Source organism: Seriola dumerili, unplaced genomic scaffold (assembly GCF_002260705.1).
Source record: "Seriola dumerili isolate Sdu_G_001 unplaced genomic scaffold, Sdu_1.0 BDQW01000533.1, whole genome shotgun sequence".
Classification (NCBI taxonomy): Eukaryota; Metazoa; Chordata; class Actinopteri; order Carangiformes; family Carangidae; genus Seriola; species Seriola dumerili.
This window is the reverse complement of record NW_019174788.1, coordinates 1,118,815-1,142,137: the sequence shown is the minus strand read 5'-3', so window position 1 is coordinate 1,142,137 and position 23,323 is coordinate 1,118,815. Positions and strand designations below refer to the sequence as shown.

The following is a 23,323-nucleotide window of genomic DNA, read 5'->3' as shown; positions in this document are numbered from 1 at the left end:
AAATGCAGCTTTCACAATACATGTTAGAATAAAACAATTAGAACTTAGCTTTGTGATGTGCTTCCAATTTGCAGGTGAGGGAGAAAAGTCCGACTTCCGGCTTGAATGTTTGAGGACAGCTGATATGATATCGGCGGGGGAAACAAGCGACGCAAATATACGAGACTTTATGTAACATGGTTAGACTCTTAGCCCACTAGTGTATCCACAAAATACTATAGGAACACGAGCAGAAGCGGTGGACGAGTAAGCAGGTGCCATCAGGTTGAACGGACCGCCTTCACCTAAAAGGCGCGCTTGATATAAATTACATCCGGTTCCCGAGTCGTCTCCGTTATAGAGATTTCCTCAATTTTTTTTTTTTTTTTTTTAAAGAAGGGCAAGAAATGAAAGTTATTCTTCAGCTGCACTTTGTTATCAGAACCTCAACCCTTAGTCCACCAGAGCCTTGTAGAAACACAAAAGCACGGTTATGAGTTCCCAGACATTTTATTATAAAACTTTATTTCTTTAACCTTAAGACAAAGACATTGAGCAGAAATAACAAATGACAAAGAATGACCTTTCCATTAATCATACTGATAAAAATCGGCTTTCAGACTTTTTGTAACTTGATTATAAATCCATGGCCCAAAGGTACAGAGAAGAAGAGCTCTGTTGTTTTTATTTGTCTGACATTTGAGCATTATGAAGAGAAACAAGAGTAAATTATTTCAGCTTAATACTTTAATTCTGCCATTTCCGCTGGTGGAATTAACCCTGAAAATATAGACATGGATTTAATGTACTTTATAAATTTTCCAATTTTAACTGTCCTTGCATTATATTGAATGTGTAATCTCTGACCCAAAAAAGTGATTGATATGTGTTTGTTCAAACAATGTAATTTCCTTTTCCTTTTCACTGCAAACACATAATCTTCATTGCAACATACAGTACATACATTGTACTTATTTATATTTTCATTTTTCACTTATACATAGCCTACATAAACCAAGTTGTGTGCATTTCTGTTCTTAAGCGCCATACATTTTAACAGACTGATTACTTCAAGTGTCTTTCAGCTCCCACATTCATACTGCCTCTTTTCGATATGGACTAATCAGTTGTTAAGAAATCTCTTGATTTTAGTTCATATAGTCAGTTGAAAATAACATTGCTTCATAAGACGTGCAATATCTCAAAGTTTGGCTTTGTCAGAGCCAAGTGTATCAAAGGTGGCACATCACATCACTGTTTGTCCTGTCTCCTTGTGTCATTTTGTATCTAACACAGGTTTGCAGGCTTCAGGGACACCGTGCCCACTCAAAGGTCTTTGTCACTCCTTCACAGAGTTTTCAGTGTTTCCCTTGTAGCCTCTTAGTAGTAATGCACTCTTCCAATAGTCCCCGTTCCCGTCCCCAGGATATCAGGTTGGCCGTTCCTCCAGATCTCACGTATGATACGCTCCCTCTCCTCCAGTCGCTGCGCCCGTTCCAGCTCCTCGGCTGAAGTAAATACGTTCACACTCAGCGTCCCATCTGATTGGCTGCTATGATTACCAACAGGGATCTCTGTGCTGGGCAAAGGGATTGGGGCCTCCACCTCGTCCCCTTCCTCATCTTCATCATCCTCACTCTCCTCCTCCTCCTCGCTGATGTCCTTTAATTGTTTTTTCTCAGGCGTGGAGGGGGCGATGTTGGTCCGTGGCTTGCAGGAGATGCGGATGACCAGGAGGCAGAGCGTCAGCACCAGGCCGAAACACACTCCGAGCACAAAGTAAAGGCCAAAGCTCTCTGGGTTTGCTACAGAAAGGATACAAATGAACAACATCAGATAGAGTTAAATGTTGTTCATTAAAGATCACATCATGAACACAGGTCAGTGTAGGTATTGTGCTGGGCTACAGAGTGTGACTTACCTTTAATGTGTGCATAAGCAGCTATGCTGTTGCTCAGGAGGTCCATTTCTGTTTTCTTCACATCCATGGTGATTTTGCCTTTGTTTTCTTCACACCTGAAAAACAACAAACATGTGACACCATATTAAATCTGACTTTGGTGTATAATGCATCTAGACACCCTATTAATACTGTTCCAGGTGCTTTAAGTCAAACACCCTTCCTCCAGTGTTACATTCTGTGCAGTGCTTGGATGTCAAACCCACTGACCACAACACTTCTTCGTATGCCTGAGGGTGGGTGGGATGAGGCCTCCAAGTGTCAAACAAAAGCTCCTCTGTGTTTTCTTTAAGCACTGGCTTCATCTGGGATCACCATAACGCATTTGGCACATGGGTCTCTGCCTCTGCCATTCTCTCTGAATCATGACAGCCCTCTGTAAATGAGGTCAAGTGTCAATTTTCCAAGCAGCCACAAAGGACTCTTTCCTGCCTGATAGGACTCCCAGATCAATCAGTATAGCTCAGTGGAAAAGGCCAGTGTGTTGTTGACTTATTTGTAATGTTTGGACACTGTGTCCCTGACATTTAAGCTGTCTATCTTCCTGGCATCCTGTTAGTCTGAGGAGCCCTATTGTGTTTTTAAACGTTCCTGTGTGCAGTGGTGACTACTAACCCTCCCGAGGAAGTCTTTCTTAAAGTAAAACCTGTGGAGCCATTCGCCAGACGAGGTACAAGAGCAGTTCATGTTCACTCTCCTTTGCAGTCTGTTTTTTGTTTTCAGCAATTATCTGTATCCAGTTCTCTATGTTACCTTCATGTTACCTCCTCACTCAGCAGCTTTTGTCTTCAGGAGAAACAAGTCTGTTTCTCATCTGAAGCAAAACATTTATTGGGTTTGCCTGTATGGAATACCACACCACGCTCGTGTTGCGCTGTTGGGTCTTTCTGTATTTCCTCCGTTAACCTTCCGCAGCTCCCCTCCTTCTCCACCCCGCAGCCCTTTCCTGCTGACTCTGGCTTTTCTCCTCCACTTTGCCATTTTGTTAACAATTTCCACCTCCCTGGCTTGATGACATCATGGTGTTGCACCATGAGGCACATAAGAGTGTTGATGGCAACCAGTGTGAAACTAAAAGGAAGGTGTCTTTAATCCTTCCAGTTAATATTAGCACAATTCCCCTTTAACATGTGCTTTGTGTTGTGGCTGGCTGTGGAAAAAAACCCACTCTGTTCATGTGAAATGATGACGAACTCTGAAGCTGTCTGACTGTAACCTGTGTGCACTGCACCCTAAGTTGAACCACATGTCACTATGCCCACACACGGATCATATGGATGTCCTCAAATTGCACAAACCACATGTTTGTGTTTGCATTTACCTCCAAATTACACCCACTGATAACCTCAGTGCCTGATCTCTATCATGGTGTGAATACCTCAGTGATTTATGAAGCATTGGAGCTTTGTTGATGCAGCTTTCAGTAAACTGTATGTAACATGGCCCACTAATGACCTTTAAAAGACGGCAAACATTCTCGTGTAAAAGCAGAAGTAAACACAAAAGGGAGAACAGAGAGGGAATAAAACTCACCACAAAATGAAACTTTGAAGTGCGCCCTCAGTCCCAGCTCATAGTGTAATGAGAGTTTGGAGAATGGATGCAAAAGGATAACGCTCCTCTCTCTTTCTCTGCCTTGCTGTTGGATCAGGGCCCCGTGATCTTTGGTCCTCAGGCTAAACAGTTCATTTGGCCACCCTGAGACAAGAGCAAACACACACACACACACACACATACACACACAGACACAGACACAGACACACAGACGTCAAGCTACATTAGAACCAAACTCAGTGAGGTGTCTGCAATGCAAACAGTGACAGGCCTATTGTAGGATACACGGTCCAGCTAGAGACTAGAGGCAGGCTTTTCAGTTGCCAGTGGTTCAACTGTGCTCTCTTGAGCCCAACCAGGGTAAAATGCACAGAGACTGTAAAAAACACAGGAATGTCTAGGCTGTCTGAAAAAGTAAAGCAAACAATATCTTCATTGTCAACCTTAAATATAAATGTTTTTTTTGCTTTTTAGTAAGAGACCAGGATTATTGGTGTTTGTCTTTTAGGTCAAAACTAATTAATTAAATTAAATAAAATTTAATAACCAAAATTGTGATGTCTTCAATGTATTTTGATTGGATCTGTTCAGGTAGGAACTTCAGACAGTTTATAGTATCACTTAAGTTCTAAAGGCCTCACATGCAGTATACCAGCTGTGGGACTGCAGTTGTCCCATCTCAGACTAAAATACAGAGTGCTGAGATTACAGGACTATTCATTATACAGGGCTAATATCATTATAGTTGTTTTATGTTTTCACACAAAAAGTGTGTGGAATTAAATTTTCAGTTCACTTCTAAAGTGTGAATAAGGGAGGGAGCTTAAAGTCCCCTGCCTTCACATTTCTAGCAATTCAAACCACAACAATCTATCAGAAATCCTATAACAAAAGCCACAGAATCACTTTCTTTTACTCAATAAAAGCCCTATAACTTGCTGGGGGTTAGTGTTTTACATGCCAGGTGGGTAGATCGAGGGCTGAGAAAAATGCCATGCTGTGAAGTTTTCTAACTCATAGCCATGTTTAGGAAAAAGCTCCTCTACCAGCTGCAGTTGGTTTAGCAGAGCCTTTGTGCTTTCCAGGGCAGATTTTGATCTTGCTGACTCTTGGCAGATCCTATGTACACTGCACAGCGCCTGACTGAGACAGCGCTCGGGGGGCTAAGTGACAGAGCGGTCACTATGGCAACGGGCTTTCCAGGCCACCCCCTCTGTCCCCACGGGAGTGAGACGATGGGCCTTTTGTTTCTGCTCCACACCACAGGGATGGACCTACGCACTGTCTTCCTGGCGAGTTCCTTCCTTTCTTTTCAATTATGAACAAGTTAATCTCCTCCCTCCCAAAGAGTCTAACCCCCCCTTCCCACCACCCCCAGACTAACGGAATCTATTCATCATTATCCAAGCAGAGCTGAAGAACATGGGCTTTCAACGAGATGTTTGGTTTTTGTCTCAAGGGTAATAAAGTGAACGGCTCAGATGACTACAGTCGTTCTTCAAGCCAAGGTCAAAGCTAACGAGTGGACACCTACAGTACAGTAACTGGCCTCCTCTCACACTGGAATGCAGCAAGCCTGAGCTTCATCAGGACTCAGGCATCTGTTACTGGTGGTTAATGACGAGTGGAGACCTGTTTAAAGCCCATCTAAACACTAATTATCCTGCTGTGTTGTTTTGTTGTGTTTTTGTTTTACTCCAAGTAGGAAATTATTAACAGACCCTCTCCTCCCCAGCTATGTATCCATGACTCAACTTTCAGTCATTTTCTCCAAGTGACCCAATTTGCTTTTTCTATTGCAGATGTTGCCCTTCCCTTCAGCCTTGAAAATGAGACCTTCATCATAAGAGTCATGCCATAGTGATTTGGTCTATCATTTTGTCCCATCATGTTTTGCTCAAACTTAAGCTGCATTATTAACTGTCTGGTAAATATTATGAATGAAAACAGCAGTCCTCATAGTATGGCTCCTGTTGTAATCAAACACTGATACAGGACCAGGATATGCACTTTGGCGAAAATCAAATTAATAAACAAAGTTTTGCACTTATGAATTTATAAATTGCAGTTTTTTGGGTAGTGCTGACTGGTGGGAGCTTTCACACCATCTGCTCTGCAATAGAAGTGACAATATCCCAAGAATGAGGACACCATATGGTGTTATTGTGTGGGAAACCTGCATAAAATTCCAGTTACCAAAAATATTTCAGTGTAGTTTCTGGCTTTCAATACAAGCAATGCTTTGCCTTTCATAATTTAGTTACAAATAATAATCATATGGTTTGAGTGGAGATATAAGACAGCTGAAATGTAATTTTCCAGTGATCTGGTCGAGCCAGCTGCAGCACGTGTCATTGTGCCACATCTGTGACGTTAATGTTTAGTCCTTTTTTTGTCCCTGCTAGCTTATCATTTGCTCTTTCCTGGCCTCATATCCTGAGGTCAAACACTCAGGCATCCCTTTCCTGAGTCCTTTGCACGCTGCTGACTATTAAATTATCAAGGAACCCATCCTGACATGGCTTAAATTGCGTGGGAAATGTATGTCTAATTGTTTTTTATCTCATATTAAATCAAAACAAAATATAATCCCAGCAACAAATTATAAAGGCTGCAACTAGCTCTGCTATTTTTTTTCTAAAATCCATCAGTCAGTGATGAGCTATTTATGTGAGGAAAATGTGCTCTGACTGATGCCAACATAAACACAGTATGGTGTGCTATTATGGCCTTAGAAGAGGTCAGACGCTATTTCTAACTGAGCATTGTTTGCTTTGGTTTGGTTGCAGAAGCTGAGTGGATAAAACTCTCCAAACTATCATGTAGTGTGATATTTCTGTTGTCATCCACTTGAAGATAACCACAATGGCTCTTCCTTCCCACAGGGTTTGTCCCTTTCCGCAGGGACAACATCCAGGTCCAAGCCTTCTTACAGCATCACTGCCATTGTCTGGGATAAGTATAAGACAGAATGACTGAGCTGTCTGCTGTACACATGTCAACTGGGTGATTTATCAGCTGCCTCCAAACAGGGGCAGACCTCTAAAGCAAAAGTTTGTCACAGAACAGAGGCGATTTTCCCCAGATACTTAACCAGTAATACTTGTTTCATAAACCATCCAACCACAATACTCCTCTTCCACAGTGAAGGAATCAAAGTCATAACCCTTCAGTGGAATTTATGCAGGGAGTCAAGCCACATTTGATTTATACACAGAAGATGAAAAGGTCAGATTACACGAGGGAGCAAGTCGGTGTTATTTCCTCATTGTCCTGACACACGCCGAACCGCAGAGGGAGAGAAATATTTTTAATACCTTGAATTTCTCTGCAGCCGCAACAATTCCTGGCACAATCGATGGTCTTTCTGTGGTTCGCCTGGGACAGGGCTTCACAGAATGAAAATAGCCAGATTTGAATTAAATCACACTTCAGTGTTTTTAAACTCAAGTCTACACAGGCTCAATCTAGTAAAGGAAGCTGCTAAAGAATTTATAGCATCTTACATAGTATCTTTACTCTCAATTATGTTCATTAAAAAGTTGCTGCTTTGATTCAGTGGCTGCCACTGAAGAAAATCAGTCTGGACTTAATGATGCACGACATCAAACAAACCAATCTGGGTCATTAATTCACGATTTTCATCTTACGGAGCACATTCTGAAACTCTACGTGGTCCCCTTAAATAAATATACAGAATCAGAGCTCAGTCTTGGCTCACATATTCTCCAACCCAAAAATAAATTTTCTCAGTCTCTGATGGAAGGTTAACAGCTAGCTACAAACTTCCAAAGAATCCGAAATTGTATCACAAAAATATATGCTGGATGTCTCTACAAGCCATTCATCACACACCTGAGTGTTCTCCAAGTCTTAAAACATAATGGAACTTCAAGATCTCCCCGAAACAACAGAGGTGCAGGCAATCACTCAGTAAACAGAGACATTGTCCAAACCGAGATCTCCGTTTACAGAGTCTGTGAAAGCACTCATGGAGCTCCACGGGGTGAAGGTAATTTCTTGTGGAAGCCGCAGCGAGATTTCTTCACATCCAAGAAGGTTGCAAAGAGCATTTCTGGAGAAAGTAGGGGTGCATTTCTTCCCTGGTTCCTCTTGACGTGAAGATCTTGGGATTCAAGCTGTGCTAACTGTTAGTGCTGCTTCCCTCTTGCCAAGGTCTGCCAGAGTTTCTGACTGAGAGGAAGGTTGTTGCATTTGGAAGCAGGACAGGCATGTGGTTGCCATCAAGACAGAGAAATGGAGCACCAGGTGAGGTTGACCCCAAACAGACCTGGCTCGGAGAGTAGTTGCAAGAACTTTTATAGTTGGTTTTATGCTTACTTTGTGTCGGATCAATGAGATACAGTATGACACTGAGTGATATAATGAACTAAAATATTTTGAAACAACCCCATATGGGTTTTTGAGAGTGAATGCCAGACCAATGTCTGACTGCGCCTCATGCACCACATCAAAAGAGACAAGTGGCGACATTCAAAGGCGGGGCTACAAGCTAGACATCTTAAAGTTAGGGAGAGATTGTAAAGAACTTGAAGAGATAAATAGACGACAGAAAGTAAAATATTGCATTTAACAATTAGCAGAAAGGGTAGCCAGATGTGTAATGAATTCCAGCATAGAGTGTTTGGGGCATATTAGTGGTTAAATGTTGAATGGCAAAGTCCCTGATTTGAGTTTGGCTGGAGACCCTAGTTGCATGTTAAACCCAACTCTCTTTCCCTCTCCACTTCCTGTCTTCTTTTTTTTTTTTTATTGTATCCTATCTAATGAATATAAAATGCTGAGAAAATAAAACACAGAGAGGAGGTGTGGATAAAGTCAGTGCTAGAAAGCTCTGGTCCAACTGGACTGATTTGTTTCAGCTGTTGTGCAGTATTTGATCCCAGTTTCGGTTGCATCCCACCCAAGTCTTATGCCAAAGGTTACAACCCCTTCTTCACTGGAAACAACAGTTATCATGGAACTGAAGATGTTCAATCTGTCTCTAAATTCTGAGAACCTCTGGGACCTCAAAATTACATCTGCTGATGAAGACTGCATGATACTGCTAGATGCTCCAGAACAAACAAGTAAAGAGGTTCTTGAGTAAAGACTCCCATTTCCAGGGTCAAGAACAATCTGTAAACTTGATTTTTTGAGCCAACATTAATGAGAAGACCTCAAGGTACTTTGACTCATGGAAAGTTTAAACTTGTACAGTTAAATAACAACTGAGCAAACTTCATTTGATGATGAAGACCATGTGATACGGTCTAAATTTCCAGAACAAGCAAGTGACTGGAAATTGAGAAGATTGTTTCGTTGACACCTTGAAAATTTTTATCACTTTCAGATTGTCCAAAAAGCACTTCAGAGACAGTATACTGTATATTGACCATTATAAAATTGACTATGATAATAATTTATCTGGATGTGAAACCTCGCCCAGCTAACGCCCTCTGCAGGTATACCGAATACATGTTAAATTACATTTGACCCTTGTCTGAACTACAGTGTGCTGCCAGCTGCAGAGACAAAGCACTCCAGTGAATGCAAAGTCAGCACTTGCCCAGTTTTTATTAAGTTTCCTCTTGAATAGGTCTTAACTGCAAATATATTAAGATCTAAACCTGTCTTGTTTATGCACAATTCAAACTTTGACATTTTTGTTCCATTAGACATTTCAATCTTGTCCAAACTCCTTGAATATGTTTTCATGCTTGATATAGAGCTGAAAGAAAGCTTTGTTTTTTCCTCATGCGTTGATGTATTCGTCTTTGTGCATGTACTTTATTTGACATCGACTCAATGAACAACAGCTTTGCTCTCAAGGATGAAGACTTTTCTAGGGGTAAACATGAAATCAAACCAGTCAGGCATTGTTGGGCAGATATTATTTGCCTTTCGACATTACACTTTTCAACAAAGGTAGAGTTATAAATTCAACATGACTCAGTATGCCAACATGGCGCCAGCTTGGTTTAGAGAAACTGCAACCCTTGCTCAAAAGAATCCCTGTGTATCCTTCTGTCATAAAAAGTGAACCACAGCGCACTGCTTGTCCTATGAAGAACATATTTTGTGGGCTATGGCAGGTAATAGGAGGGTAATGGAGATATGGGAGTGAGCTGGGGGTTAGGGCAAGTGGTTAATAGCACCCAGATGTGTTCCTGATGTGAGTCAGAGTCAGAATTATTTACTATGTAAATGAGGAGATATCCCACGTACCATCTTCATACTGACGTTAGGAACCAATCAAGCAAATCACGCAGAGCTCATGGCAGTAGCAAGCCGAATTGGAACCACAACTGTGTGTGTGTGTTTGCTGACAGAGTTTATTTGTGCCTGAGTGTACAGTATGTGTCTGCATGTTGACAATTACTGGTTGTCTGTGTATGTTTCTGTATGTTGAAATTGATTCATATGAACATTCCTCTATGATTTGCTAAAGCACAGTTGGTTTAGATCATCCCAAACCCCAGGCTCCAAAAATAGAGCCATGATCTCACCCTTTTCATCGATCTGGGCTCACCATCCAGCAGCATGCCAACCCCACATACTGTATCAATTACATGGAGCCTATGGATCACTCTGTGACACAAAACACGTGTTTGCCCTTTCCATGATTTGGTCCATAGCATTTGCTCATGAGTACGGAGCAACTCCATGAGATTTAGGAGGTTCAGAAATGTTGTTGTGACAGGGACTGCGTTTGTGTAGTGAAAGTGAAGGTTGGTTGCGTGGTTTCAGATATTTAGGGGGCTTTGAGTCCATGGCATTTACTGACCTCTACTAGCGACCAGTAGCAATTAGAAAAACAGCAACAGCATTGTAATCTGTCCTGGTGCCTGCTGAATCACAGTGGCATCATATTTTTACAAAAGAGATGAGTATGTAAACTCCTCAGAGCTAAGACCTTACAAAAATATTTAAAAATTATTTATCACATTTGAAAATGCTCTAGAGATAATAATAATATTGCTCTGTCATTTTTTGTTGCTAAAGAATGAAATGCCTTGTGATGGTTGTTAGCTTGTGGGGATGGGGGATTTGAGAGATTTTGTTCCAAAACAAGAGTACAACCCAGAAAAAAGAGGTCTCAGTGCTGTTTTTTCATTGGTACGGATATTACAGTACATTAAATCATCCTATAAATGTTTTTTGCAAAGACGATACAACTCATTTGTGGCTGATTGTTGTGTCTACTGCCTCCAGAGTGGACTAACTAATCTTGGGTCAACTCTCTTTTGTTAATATTGTCTTAAACAACACGTGTAACAAATACATGGGGTTCTAGTCTTTGCATCCTGTTTAACCAAATATTCACACAGCTTAAAGAAAATAAAAGGTTTCGGTTTCTGTGTGCTCCTCTTTGTATGTGTGTGACTGGTTGCATGTATCTGTCTGTGTGTGTGTGTATTCAAGATAGAAGTGTCGGCTTAGGCAAACCTAGTGGACTTAGCATGTCAAACAGTTATTTGAACCACGGGTTATTAAAGAGAAGCACTGTTTTTTAAACTTTTCACATTCTGTAGTATAATTTTCCCATATGATGATGGCCATAATACTGTGTATTTGAAAGGGTTTGAAAATGGCATTAATCAAAACCAGCTGCTGCATGATGGTGAAATGAGCAAAGGAATGTTTGAAGGGATTATTTTTTTCTAACGGTGTCAGTGAGACCATTTTCAAATTTACTGTGTGTTCACATGCCAAGAGTACAATGAAAAAAGTTGTAAGGTTCAACCAATAGTCAATGCATCTCTTTGAATCAAAAAACATAGGATGTTTTTCAGTTTGCAGCACCTAACAGTCACTGGGCAAGAAATTTGCATCAGCAGGAGCTAAAGCAAATGGCCGCAGCAACAATTAGTTTGAAAGGACCACTCTGTTGATGGGAATGGGTATATAGCTGGTGTTCAAAGACATCAGCTGATGATCAGCTGATCTGGCTGACACTTAGGACTTCACGCCTTTGCCTAAATATGCGCCATGAAATCCATTATGACAGCATTTCAAGTTTTCTTACATTAATCCTTCATGGTCTGTTTCTGCTGGATATTTGTTCTTTCTTGTTAGCTAACTTACTCATCTCTAGTTTTACCACTGAATGGTCCCCAGTAGAGGGACTAGTTAAGGCCAGTCAAAATCATAGGTCAGCTAAGGTCAGGTACTACGCCCTTAAAGTGTGCACTGAGCAAAAACTGAACTAACTGCTGGGATCTGTAAAGTTTATGTAAATATAGAATACTTCAAATGGTCAGGTTAAACTATACGGCCTACCATGTTTGGCTAGCCTTGAAGAGTCTGGGAAAAGGGAATAAATATCACAGCAGAACTGTGAACTTTTCTATATACTCACAACTGTTTGACATTTCCTGTTGCACTAGCTTTTTGCACAATGATACAATACAGAACCTGGCCAACCAACAATGAACTCTTTATGCAGAATATGCTAAATTTTCTGCATGTAATAAGTAATACTGGGACATAAGAGAGCCATCATACTGTATATCAGGGGTCCCCAAACTACGGCCCGCGGGCCACATCCAGCCCGCCAAAGCAATTGGAGTGGCCCACTTAACGATACCAGACAATCCCTCTAAACATCAACCAATTTTTATTAAATTGCATTTTCCTATCATAACATCATAACATATCCGTACTGAAAGGTTGGCATTCTAATTAAAATTGACCATAGTTATGAGCTATTTATAGTTAATACTGGCTCATCTTCACATCCTCACACAATGGTATATTCTGACGTGACTTTGATCGTGACCGAGCCAGCGTCAAGCTGCAAAGTTCTGAGGTGGGAATCTGTCATGAAGGTGGTTGTGTCCTGCATAAACTTCATCAGAGCAAACGGACTTAAACACAGGCAGTTCCAAGCCTTTCTCTCCGAGCTAGAATCAGCCCACGGAGACGTGCTTTACCACACTGAAGTCTGCTGGTTAAGCCGGGGCAGAGTTTTGAAGCGTTTTTACGACCTGCTACCCGAAATCAATGCCTTTCTCCTGACAAAGGGAAAAACTGTCCCAGAGCTGATCGACACAGAATGGAAATAGGACCTCGCCTTTATTAACAGATGTGTCAGAAATTTTAAACGGCCTCAACTTGCAGCTCCAAGGCAAGGGAAAACTAATCTGACATGTATTCCCACATCAAAGTATTTGAGCTTAAACTAGCGCTGCTTATTGGACAGGTACAAAAACAAGACTTGACCCATCTCCCTGCTACTCGAAGCCTCTCAGCTGAGAAACCCCCTCTTATCAGGGAGAAAGCTAGGTGAAGGAGGAGGGAGGTGATGGGTGGAGGCTGGCTGGGCTGGGTTACTCTCAGGGGTCTCCTTTAATTTATATTATCTGACTGGGCAGGCAGCACTTCAGCTGTGTCTACCTCCAGTCAATCAGATAACCGTCCATAGGATGAGTGTGAATTACTCACTGTAGTTAAGTAACCCTTCAAGGCTTCATGGCTGGAAAGAGTTGACTTCTGTATGACCTCTGCGAGCTCTTCGTGCCAGCGCACTTTCTTTTTTCCAAAACCCTACTGACTCACTTATCAGTTGGCCTGTCTTATCTGTCCTGAGGATGGTTGTTAACTTATTCTATTTACCCAGAGTCAGAGGTCAGACTCTGATTTGAACTGCTTGTCTAAACTCCCAGGGTACCAATTTGTTTGCAGGGGAGATACAGAAGGTTTCAGCCTACACACAGTCAGGATAAGTGAAGAGAACAAAAACCCCACGTAGACAGATTTATACAGTGACAAGAAAATAAACACAACCCCTTGCAAGAAAAAGTTCTAAAACATTATTCATAATTCTTGTTTTTAATGTTTAGCTCAACAGTGATGAACAAGAAATGCTCACAAAGCCAAAAACAGGGGAATGTGATGTTGCCATCTTGTCCACAGACAATGCATTCTAGTTGATTTAGTAGGCTTACAGATGAGTTTCATCCTATGGCAGTGTTTTTTTTTTTTTCTTGCAAAAAATGCATCGTCATCACAAAAAACCGTCCCAATGGATGTTTCCCTGTCAACTGTATTTAGCAACTCCTTTAATTTAAGTTCTCATTTAGAGTATGACTTGGGGAGAGCATTATTATAAACAAGAAATAAATTATCTTGGCTTTTGCAGATTGCATTAATAACAACTTGGGTATTTGCAATTAAAGTGTAAGTGCAGCGATTTAGATCATAATGCGTATATATAATATATATATATACAGCAGCGCGTCCCCAAACTTTTTTCAGTGGGGGCCACATCAACTTTCCTTTCTGAGATGGGGGGCCGAGGTTAGTCTATAACAGGAAATGATATGGGCAGGGTGACAACCAGTATTACTGTGGAGATTACAATAATAATTTGTTGTAGCTGCCCTTCGTTTGGGCTTTGGCACCACCTGTTGATTTGCAAAAAAAAGTAATAAAAAGTCTTCACATGTGTTTATTTGAAGTACCACAGATTCTCCATTTATTTTATAGAAAATAACAACACAAACTGATGTAATGCCGGAGGGGGTGGGTGCCGGTGGGCCGGCGGGCGGCTAGCTCTGCTTGCTGGGCGCAATGCCTGTGCCGGGGTGGGGGGCGCCGGCGGGCCACCATGGGTCATCTCTCATATGCTGAGGTGCCATGCCATTAAGACTAGTGTGAATGTCAACAACGGAAAAGTTTGTTCAAAGTCCACAAGTTTGGTGTCTACGGACTCGGCTCGTCACGCTGAGTAACAATATATCAGCCCCAGCCTTCTGAGTCGCTCCCTTCCGAAGGGATGCCTCGTTAAATGTCTCCGAGCCCGCTTGCTGTGACGAAAAATTTTGTCAAAAGTCCACAAATTGGGTGTCTATGGACTCGGCTCGTACGCTGAGTAACATATGTCAGCCCCAGCCTTCTGAGTCGCTCCCTTCCGAAGGGCCGCCATGGGTCATCTCTTCATATGCTTGAGGTGCCACACCATTAAGACTAGCGTGAATGTCACAACGGAAAAGTTTGTCCAAAGTCCGCAAGTTTGGTGTCTGCGGACTCGGCTCGTCACGCTGAGTAAACATATGTCAGCCCCAGCCTTCTGAGTTGCTCCCTTCCGAAGGGCCGCCATGGGTCATCTCTCATATGCTGAGGTGCCACACATTAAGACTAGTGTGAATGTCACAACGGAAAAGTTTGTCCAAAGTCCACAAGTTTGGTGTCTACGACTCGGCTCGTCACGCTGAGTAACATATGTCAGCCCCAGCCTTCTGAGTCGCTCCCTTCCGAAGGGCCGCCATGGCGCGTCTCTCATATGCTGCCGGGGACACGGTTAAATTCTGTGTTTTAATGATTTCCAAAAAATTTTCTCGAAAGTCCACAAAATTTGGTGTCTACGCGACTCGGCTCGTCACGCTGAGTAACATATGTCAGCCCCAGCCTTCTGAGTCGCTCCCTTCCGAAGGGCCGCCATGGGGTCATCTCTCATATGCTGAGGTGCCACACCAGCGGTCCTTAAAACTTTTTTCAGTGGGGGCCACATCAACTTTCCTTTCTGAGATGGGGGCCAAGGTTAGTCTATAACAGGAAATGATATGGGCCAGGGTGAAACCAGTATTATTGTGGAGATTACAATGATAATTTGTTGTAGCTGCCCTTCGTTTGGCTTTTGCACCACCTGTTGATTTGCAAAAAAAAGTTATAAAAAGTCTTCACATTTGCTTATTTGAAGTACCACAGATACTCCATTATTTTATAGAAAATAACAACACAAACTGATGGTAAGCCGGGGGGGGGGGGCGCCGGCGGGCTGCCGGGCGGCTAGCTCTGCTTGCTGGGCGAAATGCCTGTTGCGGGGGGGGGGGGGCGCCGGCGGGCCGCCGGGCTGTTAGCTTTTGCTTGCTGGGCGCAATGCTGCGCCGGGGGGGGGGCGCCGGCGGCGCTGCCTGGCGGCTAGCTCTGCTTGCGGGCGCAATGCCTGTGCCGGGGGGGGGCGCCAGCGGGCCGCCATGGGTCATCTCTCATATGCTGAGGTGCCACACCATTAAGACTAGTGTGAATGTCACAACGGAAAAGTTTGTCCAAAGTCCGCAAGTTTGGTGTCTACGGACTCGCTCGTCACGCTGAGTAACATATGTCAGCCCCAGCCTTCTGAGTCGCTCCCTTCCGAAGGGCCGCCATGGGTGGTCTCTCATATGCTGCCGGGGGACACGGTTAAATTCTGTGTTTTAATAATTTCCAAAAAATTTTCTCGAAAGTCCACAAATTTGGTGTCTGCGGACTCGGCTCGTCACGCTGAGTAACATATGTCAGCCCCAGCCTTCTGAGTCGCTCCCTTCCGAAGGGCTGCCATGGGCGGTCTCTCATATGCTGCCGGGGGACACGGTTAAATTCTGTGTTTTAATAATTTCCAAAAAATTTTCTCGAAAGTCCACAAATCTGGTGTCTACGACTCGGCTCGTCACGCCTGAGTAACATATGTCAGCCCCAGGCTTCTAAGTCGCTCCCTTCGGAAGGGATGCCTCGTTAAACGTCTCCGAGGCCCGCTTGCTGTGATGAAAAATTTTGTCAAAAGTCCACAAATTGGATGTCTACGGACTCGGCTCGTCACGCTGAGTAACATATGTCAGCCCCAGCCTTCTGAGTCGCTCCTTCCGAAGGGCCGCCATGGGTCATCTCTCATATGCTGAGGTGCCACAACCATTAAGAACTAGTGTGAATGTCACAACGGAAAAGTTTGTCCAAAGTCCGCAAGTTTGGTGTCTGCGGACTCGGCTCGTCACGCTGAGTAACATATGTCAGCCCCAGCCTTCTGAGTCGCTCCCTTCCGAAGGGCCGCCATGGGCGGTCTCTCATATGCTGCCGAGGACACGGTTAAATTCTCCGTTTTAATAAATTTCCAAAAAATTTTCTCGAAAGCCACAAATTTGGTGTCTACGGACTCGGCTCGTCACGCTGAGTAACATATGTCAGCCCCAGCCTTCTGAGTCGCTCCCTTCCGAAGGGCCGCCATGGGCGGTCTCTCATATTCTGCCGGGGGACACGGTTAAATTCTCTGTTTTTAATAATTTCCAAAAAATTTTCTCGAAAGTCCACAAATTTGGTGTCTACGGACTCGGCTCGTCACGCTTTTAAACATATGTCAGCCCCAGGCTTCTAAGTCGCTCCCTTCGGAAGGGATGCCTCGTTAAATGTCTCCGAGGCCTACTTGCTGTGACGAAAAATTTTGTCAAAAGTCCACAAATTGGGTGTCTACGGACTCGGCTCGTCACGCTGAGTAACATATGTCAGCCCCAGCCTTCTGAGTCGCTCCCTTCCGAAGGGCCCATGGGTCATCTCTCATATGCTGAGGTGCCACACCATTAAGACTAGTGTGAATGTCACAACGGAAAAGTTTGTCCAAAGTCCACAAGTTTGGTGTCTACGGACTCGGCTCGTCACGCTGAGTAACATATGTCAGCCCCAGCCTTCTGAGTCGCTCCCTTCCGAAGGGCCGCCATGGGCGATCTCCTCATATGCTGCCGGGGGACCACGGTTAAATTCTGTGTTTTAATAATTTCCAAAAATTTTCTCGAAAGTCCCACAAATTTGGTGTCTGCGGACTCGGCTCGTCACGCTGAGTAACATATGTCAGCCCCAGGCTTCTAAGTCGCTCCCTTCGGAAGGGATGCCTCGTAAACGTCTCCGAGGCCGGCTTGCTGCGACGAAAAATTTTGTCAAAAGTCCACAAATTGGGTGTCTATGGACTCGGCTCGTCACGCTGAGTAACATATGTCAGCCCCAGCCTTCTGAGTCGCTCCCTTGCCGAAGGGCCCCATGGTCATCTCTCATATGCTGGAGGTGCCACACCAGCCGCGTCCCCAAACTTTTTTCAGTGGGGGCCACATCAACTTTCCTTTCTGAGATGGGGGCCAAGGTTAGTCTATAACAGGAAATGATATGGGCCAGGGTGATAAACCAGTATTATTGTGGAGATTACAATGATAATTTGTTGTAGCTGCCTTCGTTTGGCTTTCGGCACCACCTGTTGATTTGCAAAAAAGTAATTAAAAAAGTTCTTCACATGTGTTTATTTGAAGTACCACAGATACTCCATTTATTTATAGGAAAATAACAACACAAACTGATGGTAATGCGGGGGGGGGTGCGCCGGCGGGCTCGCTAGGCGGCTAAGCTCTGCTTGCTGAGGCGATAATGCCTGTTTGCGGGGGTCGCCTGGCGGGCCGCCGGGCTAGTAGCTTTGCTTGCTGGCGCCATGCCTTGTGCCGGGGGGGCGGCGCCGGAACGGGCTGCCGGGCGGCTAGCTCTGCGTTGCTGGGCGCAATGCCTGCTGCCGGGGTGGGGGGGCCGCCCGGCGGGCCGCCATGGTCGATCTCTTATATGCCTGAGGTGCACACCATTTAGTACTAGTGTTGAATGTCACAACGGAAAAGTTGTCAAAAGTCCACAAAGTTTGCGTGTCTACGGACTCGCTCGGCACGCTGAGTAACCATATGTCAGCACCAGCCTTCTGAGTCGCCTCCCTTCCGAAGGCTGCCATGGGCGCGTCTTCTCATATGCTGCGGGGGACACGGTTAATATCTGGTTTTTATAATTTCAAAATTTTTCTCGAAAGTCACACAATTTGTGTCTACGGACTCGGCCTCGTCACGCTGAGTAACATATGTCAGCACCCAGGCTTGTCTAAGTCGCTCCCTTCGGAAGGGATGCCTCGTTAAACGTCTCCGAGGCCGCTTGCTGTGATGAAAATTTTGTCCAAAGTCCACCAAATTGGATGTCTGTACGGATCGGCTCGTCACGCTGAGTAACATATGCAGCCCAGCCTTCTGAAGGTCGCTCCCTTCCGACAGGCGCCGCCATGGATCATCTCGTCATATGCTGAGGTGCCCCACCCATTAAGGACTAGTGTGAATTGTCACAAACGGAAAAGTTTGTCCAAATCCGCAAGTTTGGGTTCTGCGGACTCGCTCGTCAGCTGAGTAACATATGTCGAGCCCAAGCCTTCTGAGTCGCTCCCTCCGAAGGGCCGCCATGGCGTCCTCATATGCTGCGGTGGACACGGTTAAATTCTGTGTTTTAATAATTTCCAAAAAATTTTCTCGAAGTCCACAAATTTGGTGTCTACGGACTCGCTCGTCGCGCTGAGTAACATATGTCAGCCCCAGGCTTCTAAGTGCGCTCCCTTCGGAAGGGATGCCTCATTAAACGTCTCCGAGGCCGCTTGCTCGCGACGAAAAATTTGTCAAAAGTCTGGACAAATTCCGTGTCTACACTCGGCTCGTCAGCCTGAGCAACATATGTAGAGACCCGAGTGCTCCCTTCCGAAGGGCGCCAGGGCACTCTCATATGCTGGGCACACTTAAGCTGACGAGCGAGTCCAAACGGACAAGATTTGTCGACTTTTGACAAAATTTTGGCGCAGCAAGCGGGCCTCGGAGACGTTTAATGACGCATCCCTTCCGAAGGAGCGACTTAGAAGCTGGGCTGACATATGTTATTCAGCGGACGAGCCGAGTCCGCTAGACACCAAATTTGTGGACTTTCGAGAAAATTTTTTGGAAAATTATTAAAACACAGAATTTAAACCGTGTCCCCCCGGCAGCATATGAGAGACCGCCCATGGCGGCCCTTCGGAAGGGAGCGACTCAGAGGCTGGGGCTGACATATGTTACTCAGCGTGACGAGCCGCGTCCGCAGACACCCAAACTTGCGGACTTTGACAAACTTTTCCGTTGTGACATTCACACTAGTCTTAATGGTGTGGCACCTCAGCATATTTTGAGAGATGATCCATGGCGGCCCTTCGGAAGGAGCGACTCAAAGGCTGGGGTACATTATGTTACTCAGCGGTGACGAGCCGAGTCCGTAGACATCCAATTTGTGGATTTTGACAAAATTTTCATCCACAGGCAAGCGGGCCTCGGAGACGTTTAACGAGGCATCCCTTCCGAAGGGAGCGATTCAGAAGCCCTGGGGGCTGACATATGTTACTCAGCGTGACGAGCCGAGTCCGTAGACACCAAATTTGTGGACTTTCGAGAAAATTTTTTGGAAATTATTAAAACACAGAATTTAACCGATGTCCCCCGGCAGCATATGAGAGACCGCCCATGGCAGCCCTTCGGAAGGGAGCGACTCAGAAGGCTGGGGCTGACATATGTTACTCAGCGTGACGAGCCGAGTCCGTAGACACCAAACTTGTGGACTTTGGACAAACTTTTCCGTTGTGACATTCACACTAGTCTTAATGGTGTAGCACCTCAGCATATAAGAGATGACCATGGCGGCCCGCCGGCGCCCCCCCACCCCGGACAAGGCATTGCGCCCAGCAAGCAGAGCTAGCCGCCCGCACCCGCCGGCGCCGCCCCCCCGGCACAGGCATTGCCGCCCAGCAAGCAAAGCTAAACCGCCGGCGCCCGCCCGGGCGTGCCCGCCACGACCCCCTCCGCAACAGCATTTCGGCCCAGGCCAAAGCAGAGCTAGCCGTCCCAGCGGCCCGCCGGCGCGACCCCCCCCCCGGCTATTACCATCAGTTTGTGTTTTATTTTTCTATAAAATAAATGGAGTATCTGTGGTACTTCAAATTAAACACATGTGAAAGACTTTTTATTACTTTTTTGCAATCACAGAGGTGGTGCCCAAAGCCAAAACGAAGGCAAGCTACAACAAATTATATTGCTAATCTCCACAATAATACTGGTTATCACCCTGGCCATATCATTTCCTGTTATAGACTGAAACCTTGGCCCCCATCTCAGAAAGGAAAGTTGATTGTGGCCCCACTGAAAAAAGTTTGGGGACCGCTGGTGTTGGCACTCAGCATAATGAGAGTGACCCATGGCGCCCTCGGAAGGAGCGACTCAAAGGCTGGGGCTGACATATGTTACTCAGCGTGACGAGCCGAGTCATAGACACACCCAATTGTGCGACTTTTGACAAAATTTTCGTCGCACAGCAAGCCGGCCTCGGAGACGTTTAAACGAGGCAATCCCTTCCGAAGGGAGCGACTTAGAAGGCCTGGGGCTGACATATGTTACTCAGGCGTGACGAGCGAGTCCTCGCAGACACCAAATTTGTGGGACTTTCGAGAAATTTTTGGGAAAATTATAATAAAACACAGGAATTTAACCGTGTCCCCCGGCAGCATATGAGAGATCGCCCATGGCGGCCCTTCGGGAAGGGAGCGACTCGAGGCTGGGCTGACATATGTTACTCAGCGTGACGAGCCGAGTCCGTAGACTACCAAAACTTTGTGGACTTTTGCGACAAACTTTTCCCCGTTGTGACATTCACACTTAGTTTAATGGTGTGGCACTCAGATATGAGAGATGACCCAATGGCGGCCCTCGGAAGGGAGCGACTCAGAAGGCTGGGCTGACATATGTTACTCAGCGTGACGACCGCAGTCCGTAGACACCAATTTTGTGACTTTTGACAACAAATTTTTTCGTCACACGCAAGTACGGCCTCGGAGACAATTTAACGAGGCACCCTTCCGAAGGAGCGACCTTAGAAGCCTGGGGCTGACATATGTTAAAACAGCCGTGACGATCCGAGTCCGTAGGACAATACCAAATTTGTGGACTTTCTGCAGAAAATTTTTTTAGAATTATTAAACACAGAGATTTAAACCGTGTCCCCCGGCAGAATATGAGAGACCGCCCATGGCGGCCCTTCGGAAGGGGGACTAGAAGGCTGGGGCCTGACATATGTTACTCAGCGTGACGAGCGAGTCCGTAGACACCAAAATTTGTGGGCTTTCGAGAAAAATTTTTTGGGAAATATTTAAAAGCGGAAGAATTTAACCGTGTCCTCCTGGCAGCATAGTGAGAGAGACCGCCCATGCGGCCCTTCGGACAGGGGAGCGACTCAAGAAGGCTGGGGCTGACATATGTTACTCAGCGTGACGAGCGAGTCCGCAGACACCAAACTTGCGGAGCTTGGACAAACTTTTCCGTTGTGACCATTTCACACTAGTCTTAATGGGGTGTGGCACCTCCGCATATTTGAGAGATGACCCATGGCGGCCGCTTCGGAAGGGATGCGACTCAAGAAGGCTGGGGCTGACAGATGTTACTCTAGCGTGACGAGCCGAGTCCGTAGGACATCCAATTTTTATGGACTTTTGCAAAATTTTCATCACAGCAAGCGGGCCTCGGAGACGTTTAACGATGAGGCATTCCCTTTCCGAAGGAGCGACTTAGAAGCCTGGGGCTGACATATGTTTTACTCAGCGGTGACGAGCCGAGTCCGTGACACAGTTTTGTGGACTTTCGAGGAAAATGTTTTTGGAAAATTATTAAAACACAGAACTTTAAACCGTTGTCCCCGGCAGCATAGAGGAGACCGCCCATGGCAGCCCTTCGGAAGGGAGCGACTCAGAAGGCTGGGGGTTGACATTATGTTATACTCAGCGTGACGAGCCGAGTCCCGCAGACACCAAATTTGTGGACTTCGAGAAAATTTTTTGCGAAATTATAAAACACAGGAATTTAACCGTGTTCCCCCGGCAGCATATGAGAGACCACCCATGGCGCCCTTCGGAAGGGAGCGACTCAGAAGGCTGGGGCTGACATATGTTTTTACTCAGCGTGACGAAGCCGAGTCCGTAGACAACCCTAAACTTGCGGGACTTTGGACAAACTTTTCCGTTGTACATTCACACTAGTCTTAAATGGTGTCACCATAGCATATGAGAGATGACCAGTGGCGGCCCGCTGGCGCCCCAACCCGGCACAGGCATTGCGCCCAGCAAGAACAGAAGCTAGCCGCAGCAGCCCGCCGGCGCCCCCCCCCCGGCTAGCTCTATTGCATTGCGCCCAGCAAGCAAAGCTAACAGCGCCGGCGGCCGCGTCCGGCGCCCCCCCCCCCCGCAACAGGACATTTCGCCCAGCAAGCAGAGCTAGCCGCCCGGCCAGCCCGCCGGCGCCCCCCCCCCCCCGGCATTACATCAGTTTTGTGTTGCTTATTTTCTATAAAATAAATGGAGTATCTGTGGTACTTCAAATAAGCACATGTGTGAAAGACTTTTTTATAACTTTTTTTTGCAAAATCCACAGGTTGGTGCAAAAGCCAAACGAAGGGCAGCTACAACAAATTATCATTGTAATCTCCACAATAATACTGGTTGTCACCCTGGCCCATAATCATCACTGTATATAGACTAACCTTGGCCCCCCATCTCAGAAGGAAAAGTTTGATGTGGCCCCCACTGAAAAAGTTTAAGGACCGCTGGTGTGGCACCTCAGCAATATGAGAGATGACCATGCGGCCCTTCGGAAGGGGAGCGACTCAGAAAGAAGGTGGGGCTGACCATATGTTTACTTCAGCGTGACGAGCCGAGTCCCGTAGACACCAAATTTTGACTTTTCGAGAAAATTTTTTTGGAAATCATTAAAAACTACAGAATTTAACCGTGTCCCCCGGCCAGCAATTAAGGGAGAAGGTACCGGGGCCCCATTGGCGGCCCCTTCGGAAGGGAGCGACTTCAGAAGGCTGGGCTGAATATGTTACTCAGCGTGACGAGCCGAGTTCCGTTAGACACCAAACTTGTGGACTTTGGAACCAAACTTTTCCGTTGTTGACCATTCACACTAGTCTAATGGTGTGGCACCACCTCAGCATGATGAGAGATTGACCATGGCGCCCTTCGGAAGGGAGCAACTCAGAAGGCTGGGGCTGACATAATGTTACTCAGCGTACGAGCCGAGTCCGCAGACACCAAACTGCGGACTTTTGGACAAACTTTCCGTTGTGGACATTTCAACGCTAGTCTTTAATGGTGTGGCACCTCAGCATATGAGAGATGAGCCCATGGCGGCCCTTCGGAAGGAGCGACTGCAGAGGCTTGGGGCTGAC

The 23,323-nt window shown here is 45.5% G+C and overlaps 1 protein-coding gene across 1 annotated transcript in view; it reads right to left on the bottom strand.

Moving 5' to 3' along the window:
- Positions 1-473: 473 nt before the first annotated feature.
- Positions 474-23,323, bottom strand: part of eva1b (eva-1 homolog B) — a 27,203-nt gene continuing 4,353 nt past the window's right edge. The window contains exons 2-4 of the mRNA XM_022764267.1: positions 3,473-3,637; positions 1,901-1,995; positions 474-1,784 (exon numbers count right to left, since the gene is read on the bottom strand). Coding sequence (XP_022619988.1) covers positions 1,360-1,784; positions 1,901-1,967 — 492 coding nt within the window. The 5' untranslated portion in view covers positions 1,968-1,995; positions 3,473-3,637 and the 3' untranslated portion in view covers positions 474-1,359. The remainder of the gene's footprint in view (positions 1,785-1,900; positions 1,996-3,472; positions 3,638-23,323) is intronic.